Genomic DNA, 27,656 nt, shown 5'->3' with positions numbered 1-27,656 from the left:
CACACAAGTATCTCTTTGCACCAATTCTTTGGCTTCCCTTTGCTAAAGGCACAGCAAACTCAAAAGGCCCTTGGGGCGAAAGGGAAACTTTCTTTGAGGTGATCCAACCCCTCTGTCAAAGCATCTGAAGATTTCTAGCAGCTTTGTCCCAGGTTGCTTTTGAGGCAGGAGCCAGCGGCAGCACAAGGCCCCGTTCCTTGCTGTGGGAAGGAGCATTATCATGTGCACCACAACAGATCCTGCCAGCTTTGCTGAATCGTAATGTGGCTGCTAGGCACAGTCATTAATCCTTGCTTTTTACACAAGGAATGAAGCAAGCCACAGAGGAGGATGAAACACTTAGGAAGAACAGCTCCGAGCAGCATTTCTCTTTCCTTGGGTCCTGCTTAATTAGGGGTAACTGAGGGTAAACGAACAAAAGGTGTTTCATTTGAGCAACTAATTCTTAAGAAAGAGGAGCAATTGACCCTCAGTTTTCACGTCTCCCCATAGACGAGATGCAGCAGGACTGATTTGCAGGCACTAAGATCAGTGGGAACTGTGGATGCTTGCTACTTCAGCAAATCAGGTCACTGTCTCCCTCTTTTCCTAAAGGGAAGACAGGCCCTAGGGCAAGCATTAAATCCACTATTCCTGTAGGGAATATTAGTCCTGCATTGTTGTTTAAAAATATAATGTTCCTTTTCGGAAATAAATGGAGAAGGCAGGGTTCTATGTTGAACTAAGGAGCTAAAACAAAGTGCGAGATTTGCCACAGAGACCTGTTGCATCATTTGTCTTTTTGTTATCCTAGCTATCTGTGGTGTGGAGACCATTGGGATCCCTTGGTTCTGCTGAGCTATTAGACTCAGTTACAGTTTCTGGCTCACATTTACAGACTCATCCCCAGCAAAGCAACAGAAGGTTTACTGGAGAATGTAGTGGTGTGCAAGTCTCCATTCAAAAAACGTAGTCAGGAAAGCAGAAACTGAGAAATGAGCTCTGTGTGGTGCATAATCACTTAGCTGTGCATTTTGCTAGCACTTTCATTTACAGATCACAGAAGGCTCTGCAGAAAATGCTACATAACTTTCCTTGTTCCACAGAAGAAAATTCTATCAGCCATATTTTATAGCTGGGGAAAGGGGAAGGTTACATAAGGTGAAGGAACTCTTTGGGATACAAACACTCAGCATCCAAGATGAGGAATTAGAACAACTATCCCTGGACAGCTGCCTGGGGCAGATGCAGGATGGCCATGAAGATTGCTTCCTCCATATGTGACCTTGTCTGCTTGTTTCTTCAGGTCCTTTTTCCCTGATGGTTTTCTTAGACTGGGCAGAAGTGGCTGGAGTCCTTTGTCCTGTCAACTGCTGGTGGGCACTGAGGTAGATTTTGTGGTATAAAGCTGAGTGACACTGACAGAGGAGGACAGGAGGAGAGGAAGGATAGGAATGAACCTCAGAGAAGGGATGAGGGCTGCATGTTATACAGCAAGGTGAAGTCCTGGTGATTCCATGTATCCATTGGCATGCCATCATCCAAATTGTAAGGATGATGTGGTGAATCCTGAGGGCAAATGAATGCACCCTGTAGGAACAGATGAACTTTTTCCTCCAAACGTCTCCTTGTGAAGGACTAATTCAGGTGTTCATTACACCTTTGGCAATGTTCCACCAGTTTACTCAGCTTCAATGATTACACAGGTTAACATAAGATCTATCCAAAGTTTTGTGAGCTGGAGACTGTCTAAACCTGAATGGGGCAAAAGCTATATGGAATAGTATCATAGGGCAGCTTTGCAAAGCAGGCAGAAGCAACAAAGTAAAATTTTCTTGGGTCAGTCTTAATGTAGACAATACTTCCAGTAGAAACATGATTCCTTATAACCTTTGTGTGCCTGTTCTATTATTTTAGTTACTGCAATGTGAGAAAGTGATATCTTCCTAAGTCACCCTATCTTTTCATTCCGATGTAGTTCCCACTTGCATTTTCTTCAACTGTAATATGAAGGTTCCTCACACAGCTTTTTTTCTTCTTTTGCTCCCCAGGGTGTGGACAGGTTTTTCGGGCTCCTAGAGGTCAGATTTTGCTGGAGAGTTACCCACTGAACGCACGATGCGAGTGGACTATCCATGTTCAAGCTGGATTTAACATTGAATTAAGGTAGGTCGTAATGGCTTTCAGCCAGCACTGGCTGCAGGTGGGTAATGAAGCACTCACCACAGAGCCAATGAGAGTCAGCAGCTGGGAGCCCTGGAGCTCCACCACTGCACACCTGGCAACTTCAGCTTACACCTGGCCTAGCTTGTGATGGGCAGCCGCTGCACGTATCATCAGCACTTTGCCTTCAGTTCCCACCTAGGACAGCAGGATGCTGAGGAGAGTATCTCAGATATTGGGCACAGTGTATCTCTCAAGATCTCTTCAACAGCTTGACACAAAAACATCCAACACTTTCTCAAGAGTGCTCCAGACTGACCTAAAACATTCTCAGTAGAAAAGCTGTAGGAACATTTTGTCTCATCTTTGAGAGAGTTGCTGTTGGTATCTGCCTCACATTTAGCCTGCATTTTCCCTCTCTTAATTTTCTTTCATTTTACTAGCTCTGTTTTTTACCAGCCTCTGCTACTCCTCTTACCATTCATATGTCTGGAAATGTGACTGATTCTTCTGCAAGGTATTCTGCTCTAGCCTTTGTGGGCTTTGTCCTGTTAACTCTTCCCAAATGACTTGAGCTTACAGTTCTTGATCAGGTATCTTTCCTATTGCAGGAAAGCCCCTTTTAGGGTAATTAATAGTGTTTTCATATGTGCATGGCAGGGAGCTTACACACACAGCAGGAAACTTGGCAGGAGATCACATTCAAAACCCACTAGCTAATATAATAAAAACAGTAGCTAAAGCCTTCACATCAGTATTCCACCAGCTTTGGAGCCCAGGCAAAGGAACTGTGCTAGATACATATTTCTTCCTATATACTTAAAGAGACTTAATATTTAATTAGAGGAAGATAAATAAATTGAACAGAAATGAAGATCTTGTGGCAATCTAACGATAATACCCTTTTCTTCAGACTTGCAAATGCAAGCCTACTGTGTAGTTATGAGCAGCTGTAATTATTGCCTGGTTAGTGCTGGAGCCTCTTGGCTGAATAATTATGTAGCATATAATTCTCCAGACACAGAGAGACACAGGAAAGCAATACTATGAGAAAGAGTTTGGCATCATAACACAACTTTGCTTTGGTCTCAGTGAGTACAAGCTGTACCTGCTTTGTTTTTAAAATACACTATTAGCTAGGTGTGTGGTACATACAGCACAGGTTAAGGGAGATGTTAATCCAGTATTTTTACATTTTAAAAATGAGATTTTCTCAATTGTAAAGTTCTTCACCTAAAACGTCCTTCAGCAACTACAGCAGTCAGCCTGCCTTCGCATCTATGGGGATAGGTATGAGAGGCAGAAATGAATCCCATTCATGGATATTACTGGTGGATGCACCCATCTTTGGGTAAAGAGATGACAGCCAAAAGATGACAGATGCAATGTAGTAGAAATGGAGAAAAGACTACTTTAACAGAGAACACTAGAACAAGCTGGAGTACTTGCCATGACATGCTGCAGTAGAATGCTCTAAAGTAAGATAACAGATGCACTAAGCCTTTGGAAAGATAGGACCTTCTTATTGGACCCTGAGAACTACTCACAAGTGTCAGGAAGATGTAATTTTTGCACATGATTTTGCTCCTACCCTTACAGTTACCAGAAGATGAAGAAATGTATTCAGTATGAGAGGCACCCTCCAGTAAGTGCCTGTCTCTTTCTCCCCATGTCTATACTGCCTATAGTTAGACTCAATACTCAGCATCAGCTTGTTGTGGCATAACATTACAATCTAGCTGGAGAAGGCTCTAACAGGGAAGCCCAAGCTACCAACCTTCTGCTGTCAGCAGCTACTTTTATCTGAACTAGATAGCCTTGGAGAAGCATAAACCCCTGTGCCCAGCCTGAGCTAAACTTGATGCCTGGGTGCCTAGGGATTCCAGCAGATGGGACAGCATTTCTAGGGAAAGACTGGGAACTGTCCTGAAAGTCCACGCTTAATCCTGCCACCCTGTGTGACAAAATGCATAGGAGAAAATCTCTATACCAAACAGACATAAGGCCCTATATCTGCCTCATGTAAGAAAACCTAGGAGTGTTATGAATCAGCTGAGGTTTTCAAGGTGGGCCTCAAACCACTCACTGGTACATCAGCAGATAGGTACTGGGGAAGGTTGGTACATTTATCTGGAAACTTCTCCTTTAAGTCATACCTACACAGGTATGTAGGCCTCCAGAATCATCTTCCTGGGCCTGCCATCCATGCTGAACCTTTGTGTTTGCTGCATTTCTGTAAAAATGCACTGACTCCCTTTGTAAGGGCTGATTGCTTGGAGCTCTAATACACAGCCAGTGTTGTGCTGAATCAGCATCGCTGGTAACAAAATAACGCCTTTCTTCCTTCTCTCTGTGTGTTCCTCACAAGTTCGGTTTGCTGTTGCTCTAATGGCTTGCAAGGCCAAGGGATCAGGACAGAAGGGATAAAAAGTGTTTTGTCTCTGCTTACACAGGGCAGGAAAAGTGAAACTCTCAGGATCAGATAAATCTTCTCTTGCCTCAAGCTGTGCCGTGCTGTTCTTTGGACGGTGACTAAGCAGAGCTGTTTTGATAATTGGTGCTCAGATTGCAGTGATAGTGTGGTTTTTGTGTGTGTGGTTTTTATTTTTATTTATTTTCCTTGCTCCCCAGCCTTTCTTTCCCTTGGGTTGTAATGTATAGGCTCCCTCAGCCCAACCCATGACAGGGATATCATTTCAGAGTAGCAGTAACTTACAACTTTCAATCACTTTTGATAACGTCTCAATAGAGATATAGTTTTAAACCTTTTCCTTTGACTAGAAGACTTTGTCAGAGGGATTGGTGATTGTGTTCCCACTGCAGACAGTAATGAAATAATATAGTACTTTTCATTCTGTTTTGTCTCTGATAACCTGCAGCACTAAATTAAAGTGCTTGACTTCATAACAGCGAACAGAATTAGGATATAGTCACAGTTTTACAGGTAAGGGATGTAAAATTCTTACATAGACTGTAACTGACTTAAACATCAATATACAAGGTGGTCTGTAAAGAGTCCTGTCAACTAGTCTACTAGGCTTTGGCAGAGTTTTTAACCTACTAGCTCTGAGTCTTAATCTTGGGATCTCATGTGATCAATCCAGAGTATTTTTTTTTAATGCTAAGTAAAATATAATGCCTTTCATATTTCACATTCTGTTTTCATCATTTTTTAAAGCACAGGAAACAATTAAAAACACTATTGTATATACAAACTTTTTCCTACTGTGACTTCATTTGTTGTTGCTTGATATTCTTTGCTCAGGAATGCACTGCTAGACAGTTTGCCTCTGCAGCTGTATATAGTACTATACAGAAAGTTAACATTGTCATCCCAGTTCGTTTTCACATTGCATGGCAGGCATACCAGAAACGTTCCTGTTACACTTACAAACATACTTAATTTTAATGAGAAATGTAGCAGCTCAGAGAACCAGTAAATATCTTCAGGTCTGAGTAAGAATAAACTGTAGCCTGATAAGTGTAACAAGGATGAATGGTGCAATGCTATAGCATGATAGGAAACACAGCAGCAAATGGAAGGGTGCCTTTGGCTGCAGCAAATGAGAACAAGCCCAAATGCAGCAGTTGCAGACACAAAAACAAAGGAAAAAAACTGCTTACCTTTGGAAGTCCTCAGATAGGCAGGGATCTCCAGCAAAATACCCTTACCTCCCCTGCCAACCCTTAAGTAAGGTCTGGGAAGGGGTAGATCCTGGCACTATTCCTTCCAAACACTCAGGTGCATTGCATGCAGCTGAGCTCCCCTGGGTTGGCCCTGCCTTCCCAGCAGGTGCTCAATCACTGCTTCAGGCTGTGACTTAGCACTTCTGCTGCAAATGGGTTAATTTGTATTGCTTTGCAACTTCCATAAGAGGAGGTCCTTGGAATTTGACCTGTCAGCTTTTACTGTTTTGAAGATGTAGTGTACAACCTGAGGCCTGTGAGGATGTCTCTGGCAATCCTGGCAAACATGACAGCCTTCAAATGCATGCATTTTATGCAAAGCTAAGGTGAATACATCTCTTACACATACTAAAAACTTTTTTTTTTTTCTTCTTATTTTACCTTCACGAGATTATTTAAAAAATGAGGGGCTTTCCTCCATTGATGCAGCTTCCTACAACCGCTCACCCATTTCTCTTTGTGTAGCGCACTCCTGATGCTTTAAAACCAACTGCATGGTCTGAACAAAGGTGACGGAGTGAAAAGGCCTCTTAGGTCAGTTCATGAGTTCACAAAGAAAGGTAATTTCACATAACACAGAAGCTTTGTTATGGCCTGAGTCTACAAAAGAGAAGAGCAGGAAATAGGCTCCAGTACTCTTTTGCATCTTCAGACTCTGAGATCTCTGGCAGTAGATCCAAAATTTTGTTCATCTCTTTGGTGTGAAAATGCAGTCTTTCCAAAACACTAGGCCCACACTGGAAAAGGCAGCATGGGAGCTTCAATCTAATCCTAAATACTATGGTCTATGGAGTTAGGAGTTTTCAAGAAGATTGAGAATATTAGGAGTTTCATTTATAAAATGATCTTCAGTTAGTAATACGGCCTTTTCCCAAGGCCAGACCTTCTCATTCTTTTCCTCTGTACCAGGCCCAGGTCAGACACCCTTAGCCTTTACTTATTCTTCAGAATCCCTTGGTGTTTCTCACTCTGCTTCTCATTCATATTCTGGTGGCATGCTTTGGCTCTGTGCCCTGCTGAACTCAAACAGCAGCATATAACATTGTTGTTAATGAAGGGGAGCCTTGTGCAGTGGCTGGATCAAAGCTAGGAAAGACAGACGCTGTGGGAAAAAGCTTTAAATATTTCTCTTCTGCTGTCCCTTATTTCTATCTTTAAAAGAAGGGCAAGTGCAAGACCTTAGGGGTTTACTGCCATTTTGCTTTGTAGTGTTCTGTACTGTTTCAGATTCCCTTTCTCTGTCCCTTTCTGTCACATCTTTGAGTTTTCATTGTACTCAGAATTGCTGGCTTTCCGTGTAAACAGCTTTTGATTCTCAGTCTTTGATAACATTACTTTCAGTACTTAGTACTCTACTTAGGGGAAAGAGAACAATTTTCAGCAAACAGCCAGAAAAAAAATATACCCCCTACTGCATCTGACTGTAGATGGAATTTCTAACATCATGATCTGGTTAGGGTCCTGATGTGTGTGAACAGACTGTATGACTTCAATTTAGACTTCACTGTTCAGCCACTTAAATACCTTCACGGAGCACCTCTGTGAAGTTGCTTCCAAGGATCATGATGCAAAAACTGCGATGAAATGAGGGGGCTGTCATGTTATCAGCACCTGCTGGTTCACAAAGGTGGGGACAGTAGCATATCCAAACTTCCAAATACACCAGTCAGGGTGCATGGGGGAGAGAGTAAGAGGCCTGACTGATTTGTGTGTGTCCTTATTCCCCAAGGTTTTCCATGCTGAGCCTGGAGTTTGATTACATGTGCCAGTATGATTATGTGGAGGTACGTGACGGGGACAATTTGGACAGCCGAGTAATTAAGAAATTCTGTGGGAATGAAAGGCCAGCTCCCATTCGAAGCACTGGGTCTTCACTCCATGTCCTTTTCCAGTCTGATGGATCCAAGAACTTTGATGGATTTCACGCTGTCTTTGAAGAAATTACAGGTAAAATAATCCAAAAAGTGGAACATGCCACTCACTCTCATTAATTCAGTTTCACTAATCTCTCTCCCTGTTTTGCTTCATTAAAAACTTTCATGCTGTGTTGCCTACAGCAGCTTACACAAAGTCAGTGCATGGAAGGTTCAAAGGCCATTGCATAGCATGTGAATGTGAGGCTCTCTTAACAAAGAGTAAATTCCCTCTACCTGTGTGAAGAGCAAGCTCGTTGGTGAGCACAGAAAGGCTGCTGTTTTAAGGGAATTTTCTCTGACAATCCGGGAATGGAGAGCACAGAAGACAGAGAAAGGTGCATGAATATTTTTGCAATTGTGGAATTGCTCAGTGCTGTGTGCAGGAGCAGAGTGACTGCCTCAGTTAGGAGAAACCTGATGCAAAGCCTTATAATTACTTCAGTCAAAATGCCCTGACATGCCTCTGGTGTTGGCTCATGTATCATACCATTAGAGCTTTGCAAATAAAGCGTGTACAAAGGACATATTCTTTTCTTCAAGAAAGAGAAAATAGAGGCCTTTCCCATTCTGTGATGAACTTAGTGTTATGAATGACAGAAGCGGGGCTCTAGAATTCCAGTGCTTTTGTTGGTACTCAGTGCTTGAGTGCCCCGCATTGCTCTCTACTTTTTCTTTTTCTTTTTTTTTTCCAGGCTGCTAAATAACTTAGAAAGTGTAGCTTTCTCCTCATTTTGCCACTGCATTTAAACCCACATGTATGCTCACTCTGGATTTCCTTTGTTTAGCTATGAAGGGAATTTTGGTCAAAAAAATCCCCAGTACTCCTGGCACAGAAGACTAATCAGGGAGCACTGCTTTGCCATAGAAAAACCCTGCAGCATCTATGACTCAGCATAACTTGCCTTCTGCACACCCCGATGACCCACATTTCACGATGCTGTCCAGAGTATATCTGGCTCAGGAAGTTTATTTAGTTTGTAGAATCCTTTTAGAAATACACAAACCTACTGTGGATCAGCAGTTGCCAATGATCAGGGTTGTAACTAGCAATCTGAAATGTGCGTACTGCTGCATGCAGTGCCTGTGGCATTCCTGAGCCTGCCCTGTTCTTCAGCTGTTACCTTCAGCATACCCATTAGTAATGTAGCTGCAGCAGTTAGCTATTCATACTTTGCCTGGGCTTACAGCAGGAGAGGTGATATAGAACAAACGACTGCGGTGTGGGCTATGTTGCATAAGGGCTGCCTACACTCAGGAAACTAACATTTTCCATATGGCACAAGCTGAATTGATTCTGTTTTCTCTACCCAGCAGGGAACACTTGGTATTCGAATACTGTTGAGCACTTTATTTCCGCCCCATTTTTAGCGGTAATTATTCTGAGGCTGGGTGGTTGCAAGTGTGGTAATCCACACAGAGCATGTTGCAAAGGGCTTCTTAGAGTTTGTGAGGAGGTCTCATTGTACGCTGTATTATGAGGCTGTTCTGGCCTAATGTGTAACTGCAGTGAAAGGCTTTTAAAATACTCCCAGCGTCTCTTTGTGTGAAGAATTAACCTGGCCAGCGGGACAGTTTTGGAGAAGAATACGGCGTGCTTGGGGCAGTGTGGAATTGAGAGCAAGGGCAGCACAAGATCGAAAGCTCTGGCAAGTCATTACAAAGTAAAGCATTTCCCCTGAGATTTCCCCTTTGTGCACAGCCTTGTGGAAAGCTGAGGTCTCAGGAAGAGACTGCACAGGATTTGCTAGAGCAATAACCTGTGGTGCAGATGAGAGCTGAAGCAACACTTTCAGGATGTGGAGATGACCAGGTGTAGCCAGCACCTTAGTGGTGTAATGGAGAGGAGTGGAAAGGTGGCTTGTGATTCTCTTTCTGTTTCCCTTCTGCTGAGCTTTGTGCTGACTTACAAGTCTAGCCTGCTGAAGCAGTGACACTGGCTGCACAGAGGTCACTGGTTCAACAGCCTGAAAGATTTTGATTAATACAAAATAAGCTCAAAGCTTATATTGCCCTTTAGAAAGGTTGCTCAGTGTGTAGCTATTAAAGGAAGAGATCGTACAGTCTGTTGTGCTGCCTGATCTGGAAGCAGGTGTTAGGTCCCTGAGCTCTGTCACTCATCCCATGCCAACTGTCAAATGGAAGCCAGTAATTGGCATGAGTGACACGAAGGCACTCAGCAGACTTCATGTGAGAAGGGTGGAAGGCCAGATGGGCAGGCATCAGGATCTCCTAGGGATTAGACATATGTTGGATCTGTTTAGATGAAAGCCTGTTGTTGAATTTCAATAGCACTCTACTTTCTGTACCCATAACGTAGTGATCTTTGACACAACATAGGGGCCTTAATGTTCTGTAGTATTGTCCCATGGTGTTTGAAGCTAGGCAATCAAGACTCCTTTAAAAAGAAAAATATCTATTTCTCTTGAGTATCAGGCATTTTTGAGGGTGGTATCTGATGCTTATCTTCACTCACAGTTATGAAAAAAAGCTGGGGTGAGGACAAAGCTGAAAGTCCTCTGGCTTCAAACCAGTGACTACAGCTATCAGTTTAAACAAGCTCTCCTCATTCTCTTTCCCCTTCTCAGAGATTCTTTTTGTTAGTTGGACACAGTACTATATATATATATATATATATTTTTATGTGTGTATATATATATATATATATATATATATTCCTCTTCAGGAACAAATTACTGTCCTTAATTAGACCTTAGTCCTCAGTGAGATCTGGGATATATTCACTGGCCACATAGACACAAGCTGCAGTTACATTAGTATATGAAACCTCTGGAGAAATCCAAACATGGTATCTATATATCTGTTGTCACTTGCCATCTGGGTATAACTCAAACATCATGCTTCAACTGAAGTATTTTCAAGGAAACTTCCAATTCTGATATCTGCCATTCTGGACTGCAGCAAAGTGAATGCTTCAAATGTAATAGTACAGAACTACTACAGATCCTGGAACTCATCCTTTAACTCTGAGATGAACGCCAGGAGAAATGTAGGTTGATGTTATACTTCTTTAAATTAGGCTAAGCCTAAGCACTGTTGGAGTTTGATGTGAGTTATTTTTCTCACATTTGGACAGTACTCAGAGAAAAATGCTAAGAATAAACGATGAATGCTGGGAAAAAAACTTCCCATCCACAGCAGATCTCCTCTTCAGTGAGCGTAAAAAGGCTTTTTAACAAGCATTAGGCCATTTACTGTATCTTCCTCAACTTTTACCAGAACATGCAATTAACTCCCAGCCATAACCATAATGAGGAAAGATAGAACCCCATCCTATTGAGACATCACGAATGTTTTTGTTTCTCCCTTATAGCTTGTTCTTCATCTCCATGTCTTCATGATGGAACATGCATTCTTGACAAAAGTGGTACTTACAAATGTGCCTGTCTTGCTGGCTATACTGGGAGTCGCTGTGAAAACTGTGAGTACAGACTCTGTGTGCATGATCATCCTCCAGGGTTGTCATTAACACAGGCCTTTGAATGTTAGGAAGTGTTTGACTCAACCTACATACCAGTGACGTCATTCCAGAGAAAGCATTTGTAGCATTTCTGAAGATATGCTGTGCAGTTTGTGAAGAATATTGTTAGAGCTTTGTATCTATGTGCAAAAGGGTAAAACAGAATTGAAGCTGGTGAACAGCATACAAGAAATCTTGTGATGGGCCAGCCTTATCCAGAGATAGTAACCTGTCTGCTACCTCCCCATTGTGTGGAACACTGTTCTTTTCTAACAGCACATACCTCAGCTGAGCCCTGCATTTGGGGTGATAGCCAGAGTCAGTCCTAGGATGTCTGTCTTCCTTAATTGCCATCTGAAAAGTAGAGCACTGGCACCTCAAATGTAGGGCCTTGGGGTCAGAATGAACAAAAAAGTAGTTGATTCTGTCTGTGTTGGCAAGTGTACATACAGTCATTCACGTGATTTTGTTCTACCAACTGAATGCTGTTGAAATCTGATCAAACCCACTGTCTGCTTAGTGTTTTTATTTCTTCATTCTTGACCAAATGACTTCATCTAACAGGGCTTTAAAGAGTAAGGAGTAAGAACTGTGCGATATATGCTATGATAAGGGCTTTATCATATCTATTGACTGAAAAGAGCAGTGTCCAAAATTTAAAGCCACTGAGTTAGAGTTCCAGCTTACTCTGGAAGATTCCAGTGATAACAGTGAAATATAACTGGGACTATAATTGTCCCAAGACAGAAAGTATGACTTACTGTGTCACTGTTGTGGCGGTGTTCTGGCTGTAAGGCACAAAGTGCCTTGCCTAATTTAAGAGTTTAAAATTCTAACTCAGAATAGCCAATATGCACCAAACTTCACTGCTTCAAAATCTTTTCCTCACTTGTGCCTGCCTCAGAAATAGATTTCTATCCTAAAATTGCTTTTACTTCATCAGGGAAGTTAAATCATAGTGACATGGTACTTCCATACATTATTAAATGGACTATTTTGAGATACAAGACCTTTAGATTTACATGGTTTCAGAACTAGTTTGTAAGACTTGACTTTTTCCTCCCAGCAGACCAGAACAGGAGTAGTTTTACATACCATATAAACCCCAAAAAATTTTGGTTCAGAACATTGTGCCACATTCTACCAGATCACACATTTCTGATGTGTTTTTGGTAAAAAGTGGGTTGCTGAAAATTGAGAGTTCGTGACTTAAGGGCTAATGTGGCAGGCTTTCTGCTAACAACCCTTTTCCTGCCAGTAGTGGGTCATTTAGGGACTGGAAACTTGAAGCTCTCTGCAGTTACTCACTGAGATTATATTCCTGTTTGCAGGAGAGAAATGAAAAAGAAAGAAAGATTCCCATTTGATTCAGAACCAACCTAAATTTCAAATTAATTAAATTTCCAGCAAACCTCAACCCTAGTTTTGGCAGGCGTTACACTACAGTCAAGGAATGTAAGAAAGTTCACATTCTTCTGCTTCTGTAATTCCGCTGTAGAAATTTCAGCCATGTAACACAAGCAGCAAACAACAAAGGAAGTAGAAGATAAAAAAGAATAGGATGAGGCTTCCATCCTAGTGTAAGCAGTGGAGGCCGTATGTAGTAACGGACTAGAGGGAGGAGAGACTTGGAAATGTGTACAGTAAGATCTTGAGAGCAATCCTTAAGTTTGATTTTTTGAAAGAATAGAGCAGCTGAATAAAATATTGTCATTTTGTAATGTCTGTGGACATATGCTGGACTTCTGCTTAAGCTAGGAAATACTTAATTCAACACCTACATTTCTGTCATCCATAACATAAATAAAAGTTGACTTTTCTTATATAAGAATAAAAAAAAACCTCACACTGGGAAAGCATCATGGCAAATCTTTGTTCTTTCTGGCTTCAAAGAAGTACTTTTTAAAATATTTCCTTCAGTTTCGCCAAAACATATCGTAAGTATTTTCCAGTGTATAGGGGAAAAAGAAACAAAATTGAAGTTTGGTCTGTTTTCTAAGAGAAAAACAAAAAAAAGAACTGGAAAATACATCTATGGCTAAAACTATTTTAAAGATAGACCCTGAACAGCACTGCAGTTTAAGTGTTCAAGGGAGATCACTTCATGCTCAGGATCTTCTGTCTGTTAGGTTTGCAGCAAGTGCTTTCCTGTGACTTGCAAAGTCAAACCAAGGCAATAATGTTATTTCTGCAGAAAACAGTCATAAAATGGTCACTTTCAGAGTGCTGAGTATGACTTTGGATACTGAGAGCCTGATTCTTTCAGGCTGGTGTTCTTGGAGTAAGTCAGGTACAATCCCATTATAAAAATGGATAAAAGAGAGAAGAAAATTAGAGACCTCTGACATTAAGCGGATGTAGAAGATTTGAGGTGAAGCAACAGAAGGTAGCCAGAGAGATATGAGAGTTTTAGTCAGAGAAATCCAAGGGGTTCACTTTGGAGGAGGGGAAAGTGAGGGATTATCTCATTGAGGAAAGAGCTGAGGCCAGGTAAAACAAATTAAGCAATATACATTTATGACAAATCAAGAACTTTTAAGTCCATCTTTTTATCCATTTCCATTTGTAGTTTTAATGGTGTAGGAATCACTGTGGGACTTATGGAAATCACTCTAATGACAAAGCTCAAGAAACCTATTTTTTCATCCATTAAAGTAAATTCCATTTCTTTAACAGGATCATTGACATTGGTCAAGCTGCTTTCCTGGGGTAACATGCAGCCCTGATTGTTCTGTCAGTTGCAATTTGCAATATTATTAACATGATTAAAGACACAGATTGCTGATTACTAGTGCTCTCTTCTCTCTTTTACCATGGCAGACAGTAGAAGACTTTGTTTCCAGTCTGAGGGAATACAGTGATCTAAAGGCTTCAACAGTGTGAGTTGGAGCACAGACACATTTCTTTCTAACAGCCATTAATATTTCAATCAGTCATGCTTAAGGTCAAGAAATGCTTAATTTAAATATGTCTTATTCCTTTCAATGATTGCTTTTTAAAAAAAGCATCTATAAGAAATTGTAAAGCAGATGCTAACTAATAGAGTGAGATCTTTCCTTTCTTCTTCTCTCCTAAAACACAGTACTAAGAGAAAGCCTAGTGACAAGCAACCAGTACCTTCTTACTTATCATCCTAACAAGGCTTTCCTATGTGTAAGTAGAAAAACTTGCCTCCTATTTGAAATTCTTGGACTTCTTCCTGATCTTAAGCTGAATTTGCAGTATACCTGTACACTCCTCCTAGTGACCCCTGAGCCATGCTGACACAACTGAGATCAAAGCCAGGCTTTTCTGTCTGACCTCTGTGGATTTTAATGCAAATAATTCTTCAGTCACAGATGTGGCAAGTGCCAATAATTCTCTCAGCCTGCAAAACTCTGAAACAGAGCAGCAGCTTCCTCAAAAGACATATTAGGGAAAAACTAACAAGCAAGAGGTCTGATCGTGGTGCTCTACTAAATCATCTGCTGAGGTATCAGACTATCAGTGACACTGTGTAGTGTGACAACTGCTTGGTCATCTCAAACTTAGAAAGGCCTTTTCTAAGATCTCAGTGCTAAGTTTGCCTGCTGAGGATGCAGCTGTGAGGAGGCAGTAGCCTGGTATCCCATGGCAAATGCTTTCCTCCTCTGCTTGTTCTCCTCCTAGGACAGGGCATTCTGCCTCAAGAGTCCTCCCAGGGCCTGCTGTCCCTGAAGCAAGAGACCTTGACCTCATCCCGCTCTGAAATTTCCTGTTACCTTTATTTCAAACAAAGCCAGGCAAACTAGAGTTTCTACGCAAATAGGGGATCTCACGTTGAATAGGGAATTCAGGACTCAGAACCGATTTCCATTTTCATTCTGTTTCTTGCTCCTTATTGCCAAGAAGAAAGGCTTTGTTCTGCATCCTAATGACGGGTCTAATCCAGCTGGCTAAGCTGTATGAACTAACTCCATGCTGTAGCCTTTGATGTTTCTAGAGCTGGCCTTACCATGCTCCAATCAGCCTCTGAATATAGCTTTCAGACCCTTCCCTACTGCTGAAACAATCCTGTTCCGTCCTTCTCTGCCCTATAAAACTACGACTTGAGATGGTTCTTAGGGATGCCCTTGCCCTTAGCTGACCGACTCATCTTTTAAACAGGGAGAAGGTATTAAAACTGCACCATTTCCTGTCTCCTTCTTCTGTTGTGGGAGAAACGAGCCCAGCTGTCACTACTTGGCATAGCCTAGACAGAATTTTAATCCTAGTAGATTCTAGGATGAGGTACTTGGGGAAAGTTTCTAGCATTCTCACCTAACCACGAACATGCAATGTAGAGCTTTCTAAGGATGTGCTTTTTTTTTTGCCCAGTAGAAAATAGCTATTTACAGCTTTTTTAAAGGGACAGAATTCTTCCCCACTGTTGTTGAGTTGGCTTTTTTTTGGTGGCTATGCCAAGAAAGTGAGAGGAATGCTACTATTTCTCCATCACATTATTCCTCCCTGCAGGCATGCCTGTTTAGAATGGGAAATAAGAAGCCATCTCCTGCTGCCAAAACACATATGTACATGGAGCTGCTAAGGAGTAAAGGCTACTGGCCTTTTTCACAATCATACAGGGGTTCAGCTTCTTTTAGACCCACACACCAGAAAAAACCTTTCACTGGAAAGCATCAGTTCCCAGGTTTTGCAGACTTGTTAACAGGCTAAAGCTTAAATCAGCACAACCCTTTAGCCTGTCATATTGCAAAACTGTAGTGTGGACACAGGCAAGATCCTCTGATTGTTTCCTTGTCTTCCAGAACGTTCCTGGGACTTCACCTGGGAAGCAAGATAGAGTCACTACTTGATGGTACAGCTGCCTTGAGCACTGTTACTCAGTAGAACTGCTTTTTATGAGTGACACTGTTCAGAAGGGGCAGCTTGTTCAGGCAGGATAAGATAATCTTGCAGTGAAGACACGGCTGGTGCAGTCATAAAGGAAGCTGGCCCACCCTTCAGTTCAGTATATTTCCTTCAGCTTTCTCCCTTGGTTAGAAGGATGTCAGAACTGTTTACATAGCAATTGCCAAACCAACAAACATTATGCCTGCTGTTTACCAGGTACTGAAAATCCATTGTGGATTTTACACAATTACTTCACTGAGCTGCCAGCTAAAGCTCCTCAGCTTGTCCCATTGAACAAACAGCCAAGATGCCTGTCAGGAGGGCAGAAACTCCTAAAAAAGAATGCAGTTCTTCACTGAGGTTGGAAACTACTTCAAATGTCCAAAACAATCAAGTGCTGCCTGTGAATCAGACTGCAAAATGCTTGTCCCTAATACTGCTCTTTCCTTCAGCTCTATCAATGCAACTATTGGATTGAGCAAGTCGTGCAGTCTGTGAGAAAGTTGCTAATACCACTTAGCAGCACTTTGTTTCATAATATCTTATGAAACACCAGCTGATAACAAGGCTTAAAAAGACAAGATAATGACTTTATTGATAATTCTTCCTGTCCCTTTGCTGTTTTCTTAATGTCTATTAAATAGTCAATTTTTTAAGCTTTTCAAAAGGGATAATTGGCAAAGAACTTTCTGTCAAAGAACATGAAATCCTGCCCAGGGCATAGCTCCAGACATTGCTATCTTCTCAATCTGAAGTTGTCTTTCTGAGATTAAATCCACTCAAGGATAATTCATAGGAAATCTCCATTTCCCCCACCCCAAAACAGTCATGAGCATCTTCCTGTCTACTACTAACATGCCTCAGAATAAAACTATTCATAGGACTCTCTCTGGTATGACTTGCTTTGTGAAAAGATCTATCAATGTTATAGGAGGACAGTTTGATCCAAGCTTCCTACCACACTGAACAGGACAAACGCTTTTCCTCATCTCTTCATCAGTGAATCACTTAGGAAACAAAGTCATCTTCCCAGGTCTGCTCTAATATGTGCCACAAATGAGCTTTTCAACACAAAATAATTGTGCAGCAAGCCAAAAATAAAGCACTGTGCCACTGATCACACTTTGGGGTCTCCCCTACCCTTTGCAAAAGTTGCAGACGATAGAGGCTGGTGTGCAGCTTTAAACTGCTGATGGAGATATTTTCTGCCTCCTAGCTGAGGGGGAAGTGTGTCTTTTGATTTCCTTGGAGCCTGAAGAAATTACACCTAGAGTAGATGACGGATTTGAGCTCTCTGCCTCTAACTGCTCCTTGTTCTCTCTGAAGACAACTGATCCACAGCTCATAGCTTCTTAGCTGCAAATGTACAGATTGCATGGTCTTGCACTGCATTGGAGTAAACTCAAAACCACTTTGAAAGCTTGCTGGAATAATCAGCATGCAGAAATACTGACAGTTACACTCTTTTTCCCCACCCCCAAAGTTCATTGAAAGGCTTTGTTCCTTCTGGAGGATTTTACACTCAAACATCTGAGACAGGTACCTCACATGCTTCCCTTTGTTGCACTCATGGGCGTGATTTCACTGCCTTGCACGCTGTTCGCAGCTGATACAAAACACTATTGAAACAGGATGGCCCCAGGTGGTAGGAATGATGCCACAAATGGTATCTCCCTTGCTCTTTCTTATGGCTCCCATACTCCTCTTTGTACACTTCAAGAGCTCAGCAACTGCTTTTCATAGCCAATCAAATTCCCCTTGTACTGCTTTAGTACTCTCCTGCTTTTTAATTCCTTTCATTTTCCTTTTCCCTACACCCTCATCTGAACACTACAGAATTTTGATCTCTTTCTCTTAAACAGGCAACACCAGGTCTTTTCTGACTGAAATCCAGCTTAGATCCCTGCAAAACGCTGAATGCTCTATGCTGTCAGCTACAACAGAGTGAATCTGCACCATGAAATGTTGTTTTCCTGTTATAGCTAATGCATGTTCACAAAGACAGTTTCAAAGCAACATGAATTTCTTTAGAATGTCTTTTTCATCCAGCATTGCCTAGGCTTGTCCCTGCTTAGCTGGAGAGCTGACATCTCCAAAATGAAACACCTTAAGATGATTTACTCTCCTTTGTAATTCAGTATAATGAGCGTATCAGCTTCTTTGGGGCCCTACAATCTTCCCTATGAGCAGATGGTGTTCTCCCCTGCAGTATGATATCACTACGTTTTCCAAAAGACACACAGGGGAACTTATTCTCTATTATCAGCAAGAACTCACATATAGAAAGTGTATTCTGAAGATCATTAGGACTTGCTCAGTCCTTGCTCCAGTATCCCATGCACAAACAAGTCCAGTTGTATAATTAAATAGGCCAGCCGAGTACCGGAAAGGTTGTATCCAGAAACACAAATTTCTAAGGGCTGTGAACAATGCTGATAAAGATCAAGTGGCTAATTGTAAGGAACAACCTCCAAATTGCCTCTGGATGAATAAATCACAGTGGGTGATCCAGGCATATTTTCACATGGATACTGTCTCATTCATGGAAGCAGGGAGCTGGAAAACATCAGGGGTGAGTTCCAATTGGCTGGAAGGGAATGAAAAGATTTGAATTTCAGTAGGGATTATGTCATAGTTGCGTGCAATTATTCCTAGCTGGTGGAACTGCTGCAAAAGTGAGGAGGCCCAGAAAGTAGGACTGGAAATCTACAATCTCTGGTACTTGGAGTTGACTAATGAGCTGCTCTTGTTATGATTTACTTTGACACTTCCAAGATTATGTCAAGACTGGAGAAAAAAAAAACAAAACAAAACACCAAGAGGAGATTTTGAGCTTTCAGGATCAATAATCATTGTGGTAAATTGTCATCTCAGTATTTCTGCACGAGATGTGGCTGAAGCTGGGCATAGAACTGAGAGAATGTGCTATTACAAGAGCCATAGTGGTAGGCAGATAGTTTTCTCTGTTTTGAAACACAAGAGGAAGGGTAGAGACAGTTAATCCAAAATTCTTGCTGGCTAGCAAGCTGAATGACAAATAATGCAACACGGGGGCATTTTTGGGGGAAGAATCCACATTGCTCATCCAGTGCTTTTATTTATTACTGAATGCTGGTTCCTCAAAGACATTTAAACCCTTGTTAGCTCTCATAGTTACTGAAACCGTTCTGACGTGGGCACCTTTGTGGAGCTGGCTGTTATTACCTGAGCCTGGCTTGCTAAAGTGCCTGTGATGGGGTAGAGGCTGGTGGTAACGGGCTTCTGCATAAAGTCTTACCCAGCCAGTGAGAAGTCTAGTGATAAGCATGGCAGGGGTAGAGCAGTGCTGCCTAGACATGCAGTTTTAGGTGTTCAGGGCTTTTCTCCAAAGTCCAAGACTTTACCTTTTCCAAAACACACTGCTACCACTGTGAACTCTTTCCTATCACAATGCCCTTGCCCCTTCCTGTAGAGCATCTGCTACAGTGTGTGCAAGTATTTTTTTTTTTCTCTGCTTTGAGGATCTTGCTTTAAAAAAAAAATAAAAAATAAACACAAACAAATTTTCAACTCAAGCTTTATGAATCTTCACTTTCCTTGATTACCTCCTAATTCCTGCTTGCAGACTTCTTTCACCTGAAACCCAGAGCCTGCCAGCACTAAAAAGCAAGTGCTGAGGCAAGACAAAGACAGGCAGGCAAACCAGATATCACCAGCCTGTTCATGCATGACCTGAGTACACACACTGCCCCCATGAAGCTTTTCCTTCAGAGCCCTGACCAAGACCACCTGTCCTCCAAAGCAGTTCAGCTCCCAGCAGACTACTCCTGCTGTGGGGAAGAATGATTGTCACAAAGCAAAGATGATGGACTTGAGCCTTGTCTGCTGTCATTCACATCCAGCTCTTGCCAGAATCTAGACGAGAACAGTTGAGCTGCTTGTCAGTGTGGGGCTTCCTACTCAGCAATGATCTCCGGTGTGGGAGAGGTGGGAGCTTTAAGAAGGTGGTGGAAAAAAAGGAAATGTCCTTATGGAAGATCCCTTGATTGTCTGTTACCATTTATTCAGGAGAGCTGGAGCTAAGAGCCAACCTTGCGAGCATAAGGTGCAAGGCTCACTCTGTGTGTGGAGCTCTGTGTAGGAACAAAGCTGAAATGATTACAGCTCCAGAAGGATATCAGCAGCATCACAGAGAAAAGGGCATTCCCACCAGAACTGACTTTGCTTGCTCTGTGCGGTGCTAGTCAGAGCAGGTTTCTCATGTCAGCCACTTGGCACGAAGCCTGCATGGAATTACCCACCAGCAACAGAACCTTTCTGCCCCAAGAATTACGGTGGCAGCACCCAGCATCCTGCTCCAGGACCTCAGGTACCCAATACAGACATAAACAGGCCTACGGTGCCAATGATCCCAGCCTGCAGCCCAGCTTTGAAGTCAGAAAGGAGCTAGAACAGGAGGTTGGGACTCCTAAAGCATGAATGTGGAGGCAGGTTCTCTCCTTGCAGTGTGACATGACACACAGAGGTGGCCATTTCATCAAACCCACTGCCAAAGTCATCTACTTGATGAAAAGTCCTGCTGACTGCTTATGAAGAGAAATAAAATAGGAGTTTTCCTGAGCAGTCTGAGCCACAGCCTCCAGAATTCCCTCATCTCATTCCCTCCCTATGAGGACACAGCTGTTCCACTAACATTTTGACAGCCAGCATCCTTATGCTTTTGGCTAAAGTTAGTACCTGTGGGCTTATGTGTTAGGCATTAGCCATCTCTAGACTCCTATGCCAAGCTGCAGAGGGATGATGTCTGAGAAGAGCCATCTGAATCCTCGCCCACATCAGATCTTCTCTGGCAGGGTCTGTGAGAACCCTGGGCATCCTCACATGTGGGTGTGCACTGGGGTCAGAAGGGATAAGCGTAGGGATAAATGGTGTCAGAGATTTGTGGTGAACTCAGAGCTCAAGAACCTGGACTAAAAAATAAGCCATGAATGAAAATGACAGATTTTCTAAGTCTGAATTCTGGAAAGCTCCTTATGCACAGAGCACTGCAAAGTGAAAGATTTAAAACAGACTAATTACAGAAATACTAAAGGGGAACAGCCCTGTTGATTCGGTAGGTGGCCAAATAGAAATTCCCTAAAAGACTGAGGGCAATGCTCTGATGTGCAAAGGGCATCCTGCTACCCCACAGAAACTGCTAGGCTGCTTGCAGGTGATTCCCCTAACTTCAGTGCTTTGTGTTCAGTACAGAGCTAAGTGCTCCCACATTGGCTCCATCACCTAGATGCAAAACAGCACTGCTGAGAGCAGTGTGCAGCATTATGCAATGCTATAGTTATTTAACGATATTTCTGCACAAAGCTGGGTCAGTTTACTGGCAAAATTAGTAGCAATATCAGGAGATCACAGCTCTTCTCCTAGCTCTGCCACTCACTCACTGTTTGCCTTCTGCTAAATCACATATTTCTGTGCTACATCTTCCTCAGTGAAATGCAGAGGTTTAAAATTCAGAAATACAAAGACTATAAACGTCATGAACAGCTATACAATGATACTCATAGGTAGGCAGACTTGCTCTCATGACAAAAGTTAAACCAAGGAAAAGATTTTGCTCAAATCAGAGACTTTTAGGCAAAAAAAAAAAAAAAAAAGAAAAAAAGAAAAACCCTGAACCTGACAGGAGTCATCACTATTGATGTCAGCAGGGCTGCCCACAGGCAGAAACCGTAAAATTTCATGACCTGAATGAATATTAGAATGGTTTTGTATTTGTAAATTTATTTGTCAAAGTAATCTATGTTTTCTGCTGGAAATTAAAAAAAATATATATTTTATCAGAGGGGAAAAATAACTTCTAATTTCAGCCTCTGTGTTATAGTCCCTCCAGGAACAACATCCTGGGGCTGTGATTTCTAGGGATGCCATGATCTGCAACTCCAGTGCTCCTCACCAGCCATACTGCTGTGGAGCCAGGAATCCCTAGATCTCAGTATCCAAAATCCTAATGCTAAAGTTCTCTGTGTATCTCTCCTCTGGCTACAGGGCAGCTGTGGCCTTTATCAGCATGCTGGGTCATGATACCATTCCCAGGAGAAAAGAATGGCAGTTAGGCTTTCTCCTGACAAAATACCAAACACTGTTCAGGCTTTCTCTGGCAGTTACTGGTCTGGTTTTGTCTACAGTGATGGCACTGTGTGTCCCAGAGCAGGTCTGTAGCTGCCCTGCAGCAGAAGACATACGGCAGGGAACCAAGATGCTATACTCTCCAGTTCATCACCAAGTGCAGAGATGTGGCCATTTTCAGAGTTCAGCCTCCATTGAGCCTGCCAGCACACCTTATACGAAAGCAATACTACAAGTGAATAGAATTCTTTTTCCCCCAAACCACCAGAAAATAAAATGTGCTATATACATTAGCATATATCAGCCTGAAATCTGAACTCTGACTTGGGAATATGCAACAAAATCAATGTATTTAGCAGCAGCATTAAAAAAAATCCTCTAACCCATAAAATTACTAGCTCTTTCACCCAGTCTTCCAGGGAGAAAGAAAATGGAGATGTAAACCTTGCATTAGTAACAGCAAGGAGAAATAAGATTTATTTCAGGTATGCAATCTTTTATTGAATAGGATGTGCAAAATTTAGAGATGATGTATGATTTATGTGAGGGGGTATATATTATTTAATGAGGAAGTGGGTGAGAGAAAGGCTGCAGGAAAAATGGTTTTCATTTAGTGAAAGGATCCTGGGACAAGAGCAAATGATAGTTCTATCAGGCAATACTTGAAGGACACTGAAGAGAGAACAATGTAGCCTTAGAGATCATCTAATTTATCTCGCTGGTGATGAAATGAGTATGAAAACTATTTCTAAATGGCAGATAATTCAGATCTGAGGAATGTCTCCTACTCATAATTGAAAGGGAAGAGGAATTTGCGCTGTTTTTATTAATAATGGAACATTTGCTTAAAAATTCAAGAACTTTCCATTCCTCTAGCCTAGTTCTTCTCAGAATGCAGAAAGTTATCTATGAAACATAGAACCATTTTTATATCTCATTTAGGACAGAAAGTTTTTCCTGTTTCCTATAACACAAAGTATGAGACAAGAAGGATAATGAACGTTACTGAAAATCTGTGAGCTGCCACATAGACACTTGAGGCAGTTCTGCTTTTTATTCTCCTAACAGCAGTTGTCATGGTTCAGCATTTCTGCCAAAGCTGTCTCTATCCACTAAGTTTTACACCTTTCTACTTTACCTTCTTATGAATGGTACAGAGCTCTATCAGGCCACTAGTTGTCTCATACACTGTAACAATCAGAAAAATGAACATGATGTAACAGCGATACAGGAGATGTAAAAACAAAGGGACAAGCACAGTAAAAAGGTGTTACAAAGAAGTACTCACCAATCTCCAAAGAGCTAGGCTCACAACAGGAGCTCCACAGAAGAGGGATCTCCAAGCAGAGATCCTTCCCCAGTGGCAGCCAGCCCTTAAATGAGGTCTAAGAGAGGTGCAGCCAGGCTCCATCCCTTCCTGTCACACCGCTGAACTGCCTTCACCTGTGCTCCCAGGGCTGACAGGTCCTTACCCCAGGTGCTCAATCAGTGGTTCAGGCTGTGACTCAGCAGTTACCATAGAACAACATCAAAGTGACAAGGGTTGTCTGTATGCCCATAATTAATTTCATTAATTATGGAACTTTTGAGGAACAACACTGTGTAACGATGCATAGAAAAATTAAAATTAAGAAAGTCTCTGAGCTCACAGTGGGTTTGGCACTGCCAGCTTTTTCTCTCCAAAATCTATTCCATTTTTTTTTTCTAGCTGGATTTTCTGTTTTCAAATGCTGAGATACATCATTTCTATTTACATTTTACTATGCCATTTGAGCACTTATCAAGCAGGCTTTTATAGAGTTTTTCTTAATAATTCTGTTCTTAATTTTATCCTGTCTAAACATACCTCTTTGTTTTCCTTTAGACCCTTTAGATGTTTTGCTGCATCCTTCCTGGTCTCAGCTCTTAGGCTATTGCAATTTTTAGTTTTGCATGACCGGGGTGATCATTTTTAGCTCCTAATCTCTTCTGAAGTTAATTTTTGACTTTAATTTTACCTTCCCCTGAATTTTCTCAATTTTTTTTTTTCCACAGTTCTAGAAATAAAGACCCCACAGCTGTATAGTTGTGATGGCACCATGGCATAAAGAATGGGATCAGCTTAGACACACTTTCTGAGTTACTCAGGCATTTTTTGGCAGACTTTTCATGAAAACCTCCTTCATAGTTGATTGTCCATTACCATCTGGTAGAGTAATTTTTCAGCCAAACTGAAGGGGGAAGAAAGCTATAGAGCTCAAAGTCAAAACAGCAGAGGCAGATGCTAGAGCAACTGTGTGTAACTTTCAGGCCAGATAATACCGCTGAAAACGCAGCTCAGCTGTGGTATAGAGATGCAGGGAACATCTCAAGATTCAAAACCGTGTTAAACTCATAGAGAGAAAGAATGAGCTTGAATAACTATCTAAATAGAACACAAAGCCATTACCTGTGCCTTCAGTGGCAGTTCACAGATTGGGACAGACCACAGGCAATCCTGTGTTACGAAAACAGACAACCAGCAGATAGAGGCATGGGCAACAGCAGCACCATGTCTGTTAATAATACTTGGCTGTTTTGCAATCAGAGAAACCTCAGAGTGACTATGTGACACGAGTGGATATCAACTAATGCTTACAATGTCCTTGTGAGGAAAGGGGTGCTCTCTTTTGAAACATGCAGCAAATGAAGCAACTTACCCATGACTGCAGTTTTTAAGCTATATTAGATCTCATGACCTTCTGCCTCCATCTCCTCTACTCTAGGCCATAGTTCCTAAATGCATCTGTGCACAAAATGCTGAATTTATCTCATGAGTAAAACCAGAGTTGTTCCAGCTGGGTAATGTTGGCACAGAGAAACTCTAAAGAAAGTCTGGCAAGCAGAGCAAATCACAAGGGCTAGAAACAGAATATCTTAATCACTTAGGAGACAGAACAAGAACAAATATTCTCCATTTCTGGGTTAAAAGTAAGTGTAGCTTGGGTAAGTTTTTTCCAGGATGGACGAAGAACACAAAAGCACCAAATAATTGTTTGGCAGAGCTGTACTAGAATAGACACAAAACCTGTATTTCTGATAAAAAGGAGTACTCCAAGGGGTGTACAGATGTTTCTAATAATCTTTTTTTCATTTGACAAGCTGAGTGTGACTTTATACTGAAAAAGAGAAATAGAAACGTGGTGCAATGAATTGATGTCCAGAGACAGATATGAAGAAGTGACTGGGAATACAAAGATCGTGACTGGAATGACAAGCTTTCTGAGGGTTTAAAATCTATACTCCTATTGCTTCCCTTTCATTTATGTATGTGCCTGTGTATACACATATATATGAGTGGATATATTTCATATGAAAAATATCACGTGCTAGGAATGAATTTTGTTGATTTTTTGTCATTATGCAGAAGATGATACTGATGCAGATCACTCATTAAGAAAAAATGTGGAGCTCCTTTAACTGGATGTGTTTTGATTTGGAGTAGTGAGTCAGAGCCCCTCTCTAATGCTTACACGTTAGACAGTTTTTCTTTCCAAGGCTTGTGCTTAGTAGTGCACAAATGATTCTGCTAAATCATTGTTTGATGTCTGTAGTAATCCGTAAAATGAGAGGAGTTTCTATGACGCCTTGTTCTTGGGAGTACTACTGCTTTAGAGCAGTTACTCACTCAAGAATCTCTTCTGTGTGTGAATAATTGAATAGTCCATGCTCCATTATAAATAGATGCAGTCATGTGTGCTCTGAGTAACGATTACAGGCCTGAGGCTTTAGAAAAGTTTTTCCTCTGCAAATGTAAAGGTCACAATTTGGCTGTAAGCGACATTCTTTGTGTGTCCAGATCCAGTAGCTACAAGGCAAAACACAAAAAGAAGTCAAATTCTAAAAACATAAAGCAGAGATGATCTTGGTAGCATTCATCTATATATCTTCAATAGAGAGATGCAGCTCCTGGGTAAAAAACCCATATGCACAGCTACATCTTGCACAGAATCCCTTCTTCTGCAGTTTTCCACAATGAATGGGCAGGCAAAGTCAGAGACACTCAAAGAGATGGGCAACTGTGTATACATTGGAACCTGTATTTCCTACATTTAATTTTTTATTTCTCCATTAATGCAGAAAATTGGTACTGAAAAGTGACTTGGAGAAGGGCGTTCTTTGTCTCTGATAATGGAGAAAATAGAGCATCAAGTGAAGTTATCAGGTGGCAAGCTGAAAACCAAACTTATGAAGGCAGTGCATTTTTCACTCTACACTTACTCTGCAGGACTCATTGCCTCAGCATATGACACCAAGTATGTAGCTGACTTTGGAAAACACAGATTAACATTAAAAAAGTCCCCAGCATATGTTATGCCAAAGATACCACTGGATTTTGAGCCTTGAATTGCTAAATGCTCCTAGATTAGGTCAGGAAAGCTTGCTCTCTATGCTTGCTCTGTTTTTATATTATTTTTACAAATCTGCTATTTGCTGTCATTGAAGGCAGAATTCTGTGCTGGATGGAGCTTCAGACTGATTTAGTATGGCTAACCAGATGGTTCTCAGAGAAATCTTATTTAGGATGTTTAGTATTTGCTTGCAGAAGATAAATACCCCATTGTCTTTTGGTATCTTCCCAATAGAGCAACCCTGTGGAAAGGATAAATATCACAGTTTGGTAAATATCAAGGTACCTTTTTAATGTCATTATGATAATGTTTGATCTGTACAAATAACAATGCTTTTCTATTCCAGTGAGGTTATTTCAAGAAATATATAAACTTGAAAAGAAGAATTTGAAAATTTGAAAGAATTTCAATACAAGGCTTTTAAGAACCTAAGTTTTCTGTTGACCACGCATGGTGCTTAATTTAAAGTCTCTCCTTAGGAGGAAGGACAGTATTTTAAGCTAATGAAAGCTGTAACAGTACAACACACACTTATGCATATGATCATTTGAACTGAATGGGTCTAGGGATGTTTTGAAGAGTTACGTATACGTAAGTGTGTGTAGAACTGAGGTTTAAACAACTCTCTGAAACTTTTGTAATTTTGTCTTGCAATTTTTACTCCTGCCCATTTTAATTGGTTTTTCTATGTTCTAAAGAATCATCCTAACACAGTCCTGTTTTTGTAATAAAGTGGATTTTTTTGAAATATCTGAACTGTCAGTGGTGATGTGTAGGACTCCAGGTGCTCCCGCTCATGGTACTGTGGAAGGAGACGACTTTAAATACGGGGCCCAGGTTTACTTCAAGTGCAACGCAGGTTACAGTTTAAAAGGCAGCCGTGTTGCCTACTGTCAGCTTGATGGGATTTGGTCAACACATCATCCCGAATGTGGTAAGGTCACTTTAAGTTTTGATTCCTATCAAATGTTTCAGACAATGTATTCACATTAAGCTAGAAGATGCAAATCTCACTTGAAACTTGGTAGATCTATGGTTTAGCATGATGTTCTATGTCATCCCACCTTTAAGAAGCATCAGAATTCTTATTTCACTCTGCTGAAGCCCAAG

At 41.4% G+C, this 27,656-nt stretch overlaps 1 protein-coding gene and 1 long non-coding RNA gene across 4 annotated transcripts in view; one reads left to right on the top strand and one right to left on the bottom strand.

Moving 5' to 3' along the window:
- The window catches only part of LOC128086535 (uncharacterized), a 61,860-nt gene that overhangs the window by 8,679 nt on the left and 25,525 nt on the right, over positions 1-27,656 (bottom strand). The gene's annotated exons all lie outside the window — the stretch shown is intronic.
- The window catches only part of PAMR1 (peptidase domain containing associated with muscle regeneration 1), a 54,040-nt gene that overhangs the window by 16,381 nt on the left and 10,003 nt on the right, over positions 1-27,656 (top strand). Inside the window, exons 4-7 of one of the 3 annotated variants that reach the window (XM_052695239.1) lie at positions 2,031-2,145; positions 7,559-7,776; positions 11,077-11,184; positions 27,310-27,480. In XM_052695239.1, coding sequence (XP_052551199.1) covers positions 2,031-2,145; positions 7,559-7,776; positions 11,077-11,184; positions 27,310-27,480 — 612 coding nt within the window. Of the gene's footprint in view, positions 1-2,030; positions 2,146-7,558; positions 7,777-11,076; positions 11,185-27,279; positions 27,481-27,656 lie in introns of all 3 variants that reach the window. The other 2 variants (XM_052695241.1, XM_052695240.1) reach the window with 2 other exon arrangements.

The sequence above is a fragment of the Tympanuchus pallidicinctus genome, unplaced genomic scaffold (genome assembly GCF_026119805.1).
Source record: "Tympanuchus pallidicinctus isolate F22 unplaced genomic scaffold, pur_lepc_1.0 scaffold3, whole genome shotgun sequence".
In the NCBI taxonomy this organism is placed as follows: Eukaryota; Metazoa; Chordata; class Aves; order Galliformes; family Phasianidae; genus Tympanuchus; species Tympanuchus pallidicinctus.
Note: the sequence above shows the minus strand (reverse complement) of the source record. Positions and strands in the feature narration are given on the sequence as shown.